Genomic DNA, 10,265 nt, shown 5'->3' on the forward strand with positions numbered 1-10,265 from the left:
ATTTTAAATTGTATGGGAAACATTAAAATGGAGAAATTGGGTAAGTATTGACCTTAAAGAATTCCATTTCAATCAAAAAATGTAATAGATAGGGGGGGTCCACTTCATGTACGTGAGCTTGAGACTATCTGAAATATTTTATCTGTAATTCAACACCATACAGTGTGGAAGATTCACCAGAATTCAAAAGCATGAAAAACAGAAGTATTGATTCAGTATCTTTTGCTGCAGATTACAGAAAAGAAAAAAACAAGATGGCTTCGCCTTGGACTCTTTTTACCCAGTATTACCAAACAGAGGATAAGGTACACTTTTGATGGTTTATTGCCCTATTGTACTGAAAATAAACCTAAGTAACATATTGATAAATTCTGTTGTCTTTGCTTTATCAAATTCATCCAATTTTTTCTTCCTCCACTGCTCCTCATTTTATACTATTTTTACATCATAAAATTTTTCTTCCCTTCAACATTACATTAACTTTGTATGGCAACTTACAATACTTGTATTGTTGTTTATCAAAAAAAAAAAAAATTATTATTAAAAAATCAAGTGATTTATTTTTATTGTTTTAAAACTTATTTTATTCTCGTTATAATACCTCGATTATGATTGCATTATTAATAAAATATTATTCTTGTATTACTGAAGTTTTGTTACCGATTTCTTACTTCTCAAGCACCCATTTTGTACATTATGACTATAGATAGTGTGGAATATTAATAAAAAGAATAATACTGACTAGAAAAAGACGTATAACTATATCTGGCTAAACTTTAAAACTGGATATTGATTAAATAATGATTATATTGCATCAATTGCAAGCAATTTAAAAAGCAATACGCTGATGATTTTTTAAAAATTCATTCTTTGATTATAAGGCAGACTGCAAAAAGACAAAAAATTGCAACAAATGTCATAAAATCGACAAATGGTTACATTCAATTACACAATCTTAAGGATAAGTTAGCCTTTAAAAGTTTATATCATACACAAATGCCCCACCTTTCCATGAGGTAAAATTCTAATTATACTGATACATGTATAAAATAGATATATATTCATATTTCAATGGCATACAAGACTATTTTGAGCACAATCACATAATTTAGAAAAAGTCCGTTTTCTTTACTAATCAAAACAAACCCATGTCAGGATTTCATTCATAATGAACATTAAGTATATTTCTAACAGTGTACTTGAGACATGGAACATTTCTCATTCTACGTTCTTCTTCTCCAAGCATGAGGTTATAGCAGTTCTGATGACTGGTTCTTCTGCCAGATGCTTCTGGGCCTCCAACAATGAACACTTTAAGATGGCACAGACCAGCGCAGTGGGTACAACCTGAAGAAAGACAGAGAACGTCATAATTCTGATTCATATACCTCCAAGCAAGATATACTCACAAGCTTGCCATTGATTTTCCATACTCCTACTCAAATGAATGTTTCTTGATATATTATAACACACACAACTGCTTAGCAAATACAGCAAACCATGCTTCTGTTCCATTAAAAAATTCATCTGGCTAAATCTTAAACATGGCTTGCAGATACTTCTTCGTTATGATGTTGCTGTGATGAAGTGAAAACAGTGAAGTGAAACAGTCATAAGGTATGACAAAAGTATGAATCTAATCTGCACATTAATCATTGACATTTTGGTAAAATGTGGCTCGTTGGATACTAAAGTTACAAAATATAAATTGCCTCAGTGATAAAAAAGACCACCGATTTGTGAAAACCTTGTATGACAGTAAACATAGTTTGATTGTATGTATACAAAAAAAAAAAACAAAAACAAAAAAAAACAAACATAGCTTCATTACCTTCTCCTGTGATGTAGCCTGTAAAATATGCTGACTGACATTTGCAGTGGTTTGCTGGCCAGTCAAAACATCTGTGCCATATATGGACTTAAGAAGGTACTCCTGGGCATCTTCTTTATTGCAACCAGAAAATGTCTGTAATGGAACAGATTGCATCATGTCTTCTGCAGTCAAAGAAGCAAATAAAAGCAATATTTGACAGAAGTATTTCATTTTAGTGAATATATTGGTTATTTTTTTCGGGAAAAAAGAGTGACTTTATAAAAGTACTTTTATTCCTTATTATACTATTATTCTACTATCAATTACCATACAAGAGTTTTCAAAAACTCATAGAACAATTTTAAGATTGATTTCGAGTGGAGGTTTAATTGAATTTCTGATTGTAACAAAAAGAATATGCTTTCAAAGTAGGTGAGCATCAACTAAACATTACTACTACACGTAGTAAGATCACCTGCCTGAATAATTTTTTTTTCATTTTTTACCTACCTCAACAATTCTAACGGCTCTATGAAACAGCTTGTTGTTACTAAAATAAAACCATCCATAATCAGTTAAACAACATAACAAGCAAGCACATTACAGAAATACGACAAAAGACTTCATTAGCAGAAATCAGTTAGTGCAACCAAAACGTGTTACATTATACTTAAACGTAGCATTACATACAGTTTTCTATAGATCAAAACTACACACAAATGACCTTTAAAGCTTTATTGCTTTTCTAAATCCTACAAGTACAATTAATACTTACAAAAATACCTGCACTAATGAAAAGCCACTAACTCTGATGCAGGGAAACCATATCACTGACAGGATGCACATTGTTGCTCTTATTATTTACATATGAATTATGCAATTCAAACGCCCATCCATCTCAATTCATTCTGCAACAAATATGCTGTTTAAGTTACTGCACTGAAAAGGAGTTCTTATAAATTCCTTATATTAGAGTTATATATTTCTCAGCATTTTCCACCTGTGCCTTACCTGACCCTAAGGTCCACCATATAATTCTGGTAGACTTTCCCCTGCAGTATGTGTGCCCCTGTGGTGACAGCATTACACACCCATTTGGTGGCTATCTCTGCAAACAACTTGAAACTGAGGTCTAAGTGCTCTGGGCCAAAAAGCTCCTGGATCTGAATCCACGGTAACTGAACTGTAATTTTATTTGTGGTCTTTGGCACCTGGAAAAGTTGATGATAATAATTTTATCTCTGCCTCATAATTTGTACCAAGATTATTTTCTTACAAAAAATAAAGGTGGGTACTAGATCCTCTGATACCCCAAATATGGGTTAAATTACCAAATGTGAAAATATCAATCAAAACATTTAACATTAATATTTGGTTATGTACTGTAGATAACACACAAAGCTCAACAAAATACCTCTTTCATTTTTTCCTGCCCACTTTGTGCATTATTCATAATGTGTATGACAGCACTTTCTGCTGGCCCATTCTGCACAGTAGCCAACAGTGGCAAAAGGGAGGTATTCATAGCAGAACCTGGTAGTTTAAATTGCATTGAAAAGATCTCACACTTTAATGTTTTAAATTTTAAGTAGGCTTCAATTTAACTACCATTGTAAAAGAATTAAGTTCTAAATTCTTTGGCCAAAGTGAAGTTTTGCAAATAATAAACTATTTATTTAAAAGACAAAAATTACAACTTGTTTAAATGACAACAAAAAGATATCATGCTTTAATGTATTAAATCTAAAATATTTCAATACAACAAGCATTGTCCAAGTAAGTAAAGTACTTGAATAAAGTTTCTTCAATCATTTTTTGATCAAAGAGAAGTTTTGCAAATGATCAAGTACATTGTATTTATTTAAGACAAAAAATGCCAACTTGTAAGAAAACAACTTAAAGAAAGCAGCAAATAACAGGTAAATCTCTTCTCACCATGGTTGATGAAGATCACAATATCAGAGTTCTGAAGGTTAGGCAAGATGGTTGACTGAAAGTCATCTACTGCTATGGAGAAATGCCTTCCCTGTAACAATTGACAATATCTGATCACATCCAATTATATACCCTAGTTTACTGAGCCAAAACAAATGACACCATATCTACATTCCTGCAAATTAAATATTCAGGGTCTTTCATTCAATGCAAAAATTTACATTCTACTTCCAAAGAGTGATTCAGAATATCTACAAATATATCAAGTCTTTTTTTTTCAAATACTGATTAATAGATAAAAAAATAAACAAGAAAACTTGAAATGGAAACAACTGAGTAAACAAAATAATATTTCTTTTTAAACATGACAACTTTAGTAAGAGTTATCAAAATGGATTTTAAGAGCCAACTTTCTGATTTCCTTACTAAAACTGATATGTTGCCTTCTTGGTTTCTTAGTTCATCAAATCCCCCTATTAGAAACCCCCTTACTCCATCTAGTGCTGAAACAGAATATAGTAAAGGATATTTGGATCATACAAATCAAGAATGATAAGAAACACATTGTATTCATGTAGATTTCACATTAAATTTTAAGCTTTCCTTACGGAAAATATAATAGGAGAGAATCCAAGTGCTTAATCTAACACAAAATAATCTTAAAGTAAAATGGAGTGTTACACTCACAAGTCCCAAAGGTTGGAGGACATTCAGATGCATCTATCATGGCAAGAATTCCAAGGCTGTCAGCACCAACGTAGTAAATGTGGCCATGTTTCCGCAAGCTGAAAAAAGTACAAAATAAATGAATAAAACTATCTGCATCTTCTTTTTTATTATTATTATTACATGACCAACACAGAAATACATATTCCACATTTAGAAGTGTGATACATGTACCTCAATTTGAAATGAAACTCAGAAATATATTAATCATCTACTAATATACTTTTGGGGATTTCCTTGAGGAAAATAAATGCACTTCACTAAAAGCTGACAACAAGCATTACTACAATGAACCCTAGAAAATAATCCGTAAGTATAAAAGAGTAAAAAATCCCACTGACCACTGTCCTGCTAGATTGATAACAGCACCTATGTATTGTCTACAGTGACCTATGGCCTCATTCACTGTGAGGTATGTTTCAAGAAACTGTTTGGTATTCCTAAAGGGGGAGAAAAGACTTCTTATTGATAATTATAATTCTACAGTTAGTTCAACAACCAGGGCAAGTGTAATAAAATAATGATGAACAAAATCCAATTATGTGAAGTGTGTAGTAACTTAAGATCTGCAAAGTTTTTTTTTTTCAAATAACAAAAATCATTACAAACTTAACAAATTAATCCCTTATCGCGAGCATACCTGAGCTGTTTTTCTTTAAAGAGACTGAAACCCTGAGCAAACATGACATCTAACAGAATTTTGGTTGCAGTTCCACCCTTCATGCGACTAGATCCTGTTATAGGTTCTGGCTAAAAGAGAAATCCAGGCAATTAAGTAAAAACACCTCATTTCTGCCATCTACATGTAGAAACATTAAAAATTAAGATATTTAATGACAAACCTTTAGAAACTAAAATCCTAAGATACGATACATTTGTCTGGGTTTTAGGGTAAAATAATCCTTGTTTTTAAATCTCTTAACAAGAATAATCACTTATGCAAAAATTGATAGCTTAAATGGGTTTTTATTCTGCAGATTATTCAAAATGATTTGACTCTACCTACCCCAATTATAGGATTTATGATGCAACAGTTTTTTGTCTTCTGCAGGTTTTCTAGACGCTTACACACTACAGCAAGAGAAGTATGAAAATGTCACAGTTAAATGGTTGCTTCAGTCTTATAAAACTGCCTTGCCAGAATTTCAAAGATGATGTGTGCGAACTTCTTCTTTTTAAAGTACAATGTATTTGCCTGCTTTTATCTCGCCAATAGTGAAATAGAAACATTAAACAATTCATAACAATTTTGCTTAGTATATAAATGAAAGAACATGTGAAGAAATACAGTGTAAGTTTTGTATTAACTATTTTCATTGCTTGAAAACAAACCTTCCAAAATCGTTTTGCTCCAGTTTTCAATAGGCAAATTCCTAAAATATTAAACATGGAATTAAACACACTATAAAAAATATATCAACCATATAAGTAACTGTGTGATATACAGTGGGCTCTGACATTGGAAGTTATGTTATCCATCATAACTAAATAAAACTCTAATGGTTATAATCAATGGTTTACTGAACCAAATTCATCTAAATCACAACCATGAATTGACCAGGCTAAAGTTTCCTTTATAAAAAAGTTCTCACTTTGCTAAATCCACTGGGTTAAAGCCCATAAGTACAGGAATGTAAGTATCCAGGTTGTCCATACAGAAGTCTAGCTGACCAGCCACAAATGATGCACTCAGTCCACATGTAATACCAATGTACAAGACTTTCTTCTTGCCTGCACATACCTGTCAATTTACCAACAGACAAGGCCTTTTGGGGTAAATTTAAAAATGTACATGTCAAAAGTTAATTTTAGATCATGTTATTAATCAATAATGTGTTCTGATTGAGAACAAAATTTATAATTTACTTATCTTTTTTTTTCAAATGTCAGTTCATAATTATTCTAGTCAATTGATTACTTGCTACTAGTTTATTTACAATCAACTATTTCTTGCATAGCTGTTTCCTAACATTACAAAAAGATAAAAACAAATAAATAAATAAAATAATGATAAATAATCTTTTAAAACCCTTTAATATATTTTTAACTAAGTATCAGTAGTACATAACAAGCAAGAAATAAATACTTCTTGCAACTTCTTTGCTCCAAGCACTGGATCATCTTCTGGCGCTTCCTGAGAGGTGAACAAAGCCCTAAAACATGAGAGCACAACTAATAACTAACAAAATATGGAAAACTTGCCAGACTTTCTTTCAGTTTTTCACAGTGAGCACATAAAAACCTACTTGGAAAATTGTTTGAGCAATTAGTGAAATTCTTAAAATAAGTAATTGGAAGGGAGTTGCATAAAACATTTATAATAATTACAGGGGCGGATTTAGGCCATCTTCTGAGTCTTCTGGAAGACGGTCAGATTTTCAAGTTTACATTGACGGGTATCTAATTTTTACTGTCGGAAGACGGACAAAAATGGAGGATATATCAACAAAGATAAATTGGAAGACTGTCAAAATATATATCTGGATCCGCCCCTGAATTAAAGCACAAGCTACGACATACTTGTCTCCTCCAGCAATGACATAGCGGAAGCATTCAGGCATGTCCAACTCTCTCAGCCATTTATTGAATGTCCTCTGAGAAAAACGTTTAACAAATTATTGTCAAAACCAAGTTTTACATTATTTGTACTATACTTGTACACTCAAAAACATGTGAATTGTTTTTACTGATATTTGAAATACGACAGATGGTATCATGTAAACATTAAACTTTGTCCATTGTCTTTAGTCAACAATCAACAATGACACCGGAATTAAGAAAAAGGACAAATTTCATTCTACTGAATGACACAACTGAAAAATTTCATTTAGATTATCCTATACTGCCATCAACATTTACCCATATTTTCTTGTATACTTACGGCTGTGAGGAAAGCCAGACGCCCAGAAGTGCCACAACCACTGAGCACAATTAAGTTGTCTGAAGGTTTCTAGAATCAATCACAATGTCATAAATATGTATGATCTTTTTTTTTTTTTTTCATAAACCACACAAGTATAGCATATCCCTATACTGATATCTTAACTGAATAAAATTATTAATTCAGAAAATTCGTACCATTTTTCAAAACAGCACTAGCACTAATGCCTTAACAATATTGCAACTTTCACATGATAATAACATGAAATAGTTGTTTACCCTGAGTAAGTTTACTACTTCTCCTGCTATTTTTTCAACCAGTGTAATAGTTCTGCCATCCAAAAGCCCTTTAAGCTGATCCAAGTTTTTCTGACCCTACATCATGTAAAAAAGAGAGCCATAAGTACATTCATCTTGGATAACAATACCATTTTGGTAATAAATATATAATGAGGCAAACTGCAATATTTTAAAATCTTTAACTCAAATAAAATCTATTTCCAACCATGTAGAATCAAAACTAAATCAAAATACAATATCACCAATGGCAAAATTCAGATCATTATGTACCTCTGTTTGGTTGTCCCATCCATGGAAGATTTCTCTGTCACAATGCTGCAAAAGACTAACTATATCTAGGAAGGCAAAAAAAAAAAAAAAAAAAAAAAAAATCCTTTGAAAGTTAATGTCTAAAATTTGCATACCATAAATACTAGCTGGCTATACATTTTTTCACTTTCCCTTTGAAAAACCAGCACTTAAATCATCATTGCCTACCTTCAATCATTTGTGTTAACTGGTCTAAGGGTCAAAACTTTTGGTCAAAAAGAATTCTTGAATTTAATGCAAGTGACATTTTCAGGACATCTTGTGCTACGTTTTCATTAATATTTTGTCAAACTGTTCCATGCAGAAATTCAGCTGAACATGTCATATAAAAAAGACCTTCATGTTACAGTTTCAAAATCATAACAATAACATGATATGGTTGTTTAAATAAGGATATATAACACCATGTGTGCCAAAATAAGGAAGCCAACCAAGATAGGATTCGGTGACATTCCACTAGATCCAGTATCCTTAGAACAATATTTCTAGCACCTAATTACATATTTTAACTTTAAACAAAAAATGACATGATTACAGGCATCATAACTCAATGTTTCATACCCTCTGGTAAAGAGATGTCAATATTGGCCGTCAATGGATTGCTGCGCTCTGTGACTGGCAAGGAAGACATATTAAAACATCTCTTCTCTCTTATTCACTTTTACTTCTTTGTGATGTCACAGCTGACCTAAATGCTGACTGATAAAATGTAAGAAGTGAATGAATTCAAGGCATGTTTGTAGTTGTGTTTAAATGTAATCAGTACTGTACAATTTCAGATAAAAGACAATCCCTTTAATTCATTGTCAACAGATTTATCATCCTTTTCTAAAATAACTGAGGCATGCCTAACTTGTATGTATAATGCAATGTTCACTCCCTAGATGTTCAATTTTCCCACAAGGATTTCCTACTAGTTTATAAGGAAATTTTCTGTACAAAAAGTTTTGTGAATTGCAATGCTAATTGTTTTTTAAAAATTCAAAATATGGAAATTTCATTGTTTTCCTAGAAAGCTCATACAGAGTAATGGCAAACAAAATGCTGAAAAAAAATCATCTCAACCCAGTATAGAGGGTATGGAATACCTTTTGTGTTCAGCGTGATTGGCCTAATTTTTCGAGTGTGATACGTCATTTGAGCCCAATATTCTGCGTGAAGTGATTCAGGAATTCTTGGTGATTGGCCTGAATATATCTTGGTGATTGAGCTGTTAATCTTGGTGAATGGTGAATAAGGGGGGGGGGGGTATTCCCTACCCTCAATATAAAATAGATAACTGATCTGGAAAATGGTTGGGCATCCTGATTGGGTATTAAAACAAAAATCAAGACCATTCATGACAATTTATTCCATTCACATTATTTCCCAGATAAATATAAAAATTGTCAGCAGTTGCCAGTAAATCAGAATAATCTGGTAAATGTACATTTGAAAAAATTCAATATTTTCACCAACTGCTTGCTTAAAGAAAACACATCTACCGGTAAATGATCCTATGGGCAGTGCTCACTTACACAAACATATGTAACAGTAAATATTGTCGAAAAGTTATGCAGTATAGTGAATGACACATATGGGCTTCACATATCACTCCAACCTGCTGCAGTCTTTATCAGAATATGTCACTTCCTTGTTTTGGATTTAAGCAGGTATGGAAACTTACTAGTAATGCAACATCCCCAATCTATACAAAATTTCGTCTTGTTAAACACAAAGCAGGCCAGTAAAGACCTGGGCATCATTTCACTTCATGCACTTTACATAGTGAACAGATGAAATTATAAATTTTTATCATTCAAATAATCTGTACATTCTTTTACATGTATGAAATCAACTTCAAGGTGTAATCAAAATGGGAACATCTGAAAATGCACTTTTATACCAACATTCACGATAGAGATACGAGTCTGATGGGACAACAGAGACCCCAAATTCCAAACACAGGATATTCAGTTTCATTGACGGTTCCAAAGCCGTGCCTCCCCCACATGAACTTTTCAGAGCTGCAGCATCACGTTGAGAAATAAATAACATTTCAAATTTCCGCCAAGCCTTTAATTGCGATTCAACAAGAAGATGTCTGATTGGCTTTACTTTGGAATACTCGGGCACGTTGGTAGTTTATTTGACCAATCAAATGCTGTTTAACAACATGCTTTTCGACTCCGCCCGACAGGCCGTATCACTAGAGAAATATCATTCCGCAGAAGACACGATCGCGTTAATTATATATTGCGAAACTCTCCATCTGCATATACCCTCCAAAGATGCAATTTCCCATTAAGTTATGATAATAAAT

The 10,265-nt window shown here is 32.5% G+C and overlaps 1 protein-coding gene across 6 annotated transcripts; it reads right to left on the bottom strand.

Annotated features, from left to right (window-relative positions):
• Nucleotides 1-306: 306 nt before the first annotated feature.
• Nucleotides 307-10,036, bottom strand: LOC106171156 (glucokinase regulatory protein). 6 transcript variants are annotated; one of them, XM_024077739.2, is made up of 20 exons: nt 9,853-10,036; nt 8,525-8,651; nt 7,925-7,989; nt 7,634-7,729; nt 7,356-7,424; nt 6,995-7,068; nt 6,561-6,627; nt 6,067-6,215; nt 5,807-5,847; nt 5,481-5,545; nt 5,115-5,224; nt 4,816-4,914; nt 4,436-4,533; nt 4,175-4,251; nt 3,749-3,839; nt 3,228-3,346; nt 2,825-3,024; nt 2,324-2,363; nt 1,832-1,966; nt 307-1,347 (listed from the first exon to the last, which is right to left on the bottom strand). In XM_024077739.2, the coding sequence occupies exons 2-20, from the start codon at nt 8,592-8,594 to the stop codon at nt 1,219-1,221; spliced, it is 1,794 nt and encodes a 597-aa protein (XP_023933507.2). In that variant the 5' UTR covers nt 8,595-8,651; nt 9,853-10,036; the 3' UTR covers nt 307-1,218. The 6 variants fall into 6 exon arrangements, with proteins under 6 accessions (XP_023933507.2, XP_086856170.1, XP_013406774.2 ...); XM_087000044.1 differs by having other exon boundaries at nt 9,849-10,036; XM_013551320.3 differs by having other exon boundaries at nt 8,525-8,662; nt 9,849-10,036.
• Between the last annotated feature and the right edge of the window lie 229 nt (nt 10,037-10,265).

Source organism: Lingula anatina, chromosome 1 (genome assembly GCF_051362555.1).
Source record: "Lingula anatina isolate TDL-2025a chromosome 1, LinAna3.0, whole genome shotgun sequence".
Classification (NCBI taxonomy): domain Eukaryota; kingdom Metazoa; phylum Brachiopoda; class Lingulata; order Lingulida; family Lingulidae; genus Lingula; species Lingula anatina.

What these genes read in the sequence shown, in the direction of transcription:
- LOC106171156 (XM_024077739.2), bottom strand. Translation starts at nt 8,594, where the DNA reads ATGTCTTCCTTGCCAGTCACAGAGCGCAGCAATCCATTGACGGCCAAT. An exon ending in AACCCAGTGGATTTAGCAAA is followed by an intron (nt 5,848 to 6,066) that starts GTGAGAACTTTT and finishes TTAATATTTTAG; the next exon opens with GAATTTGCCTATTGAAAACT. An exon ending in AGGCTACATCACAGGAGAAG is followed by an intron (nt 1,348 to 1,831) that starts GTAATGAAGCTA and finishes GTCTTTCTTCAG; the next exon opens with GTTGTACCCACTGCGCTGGT.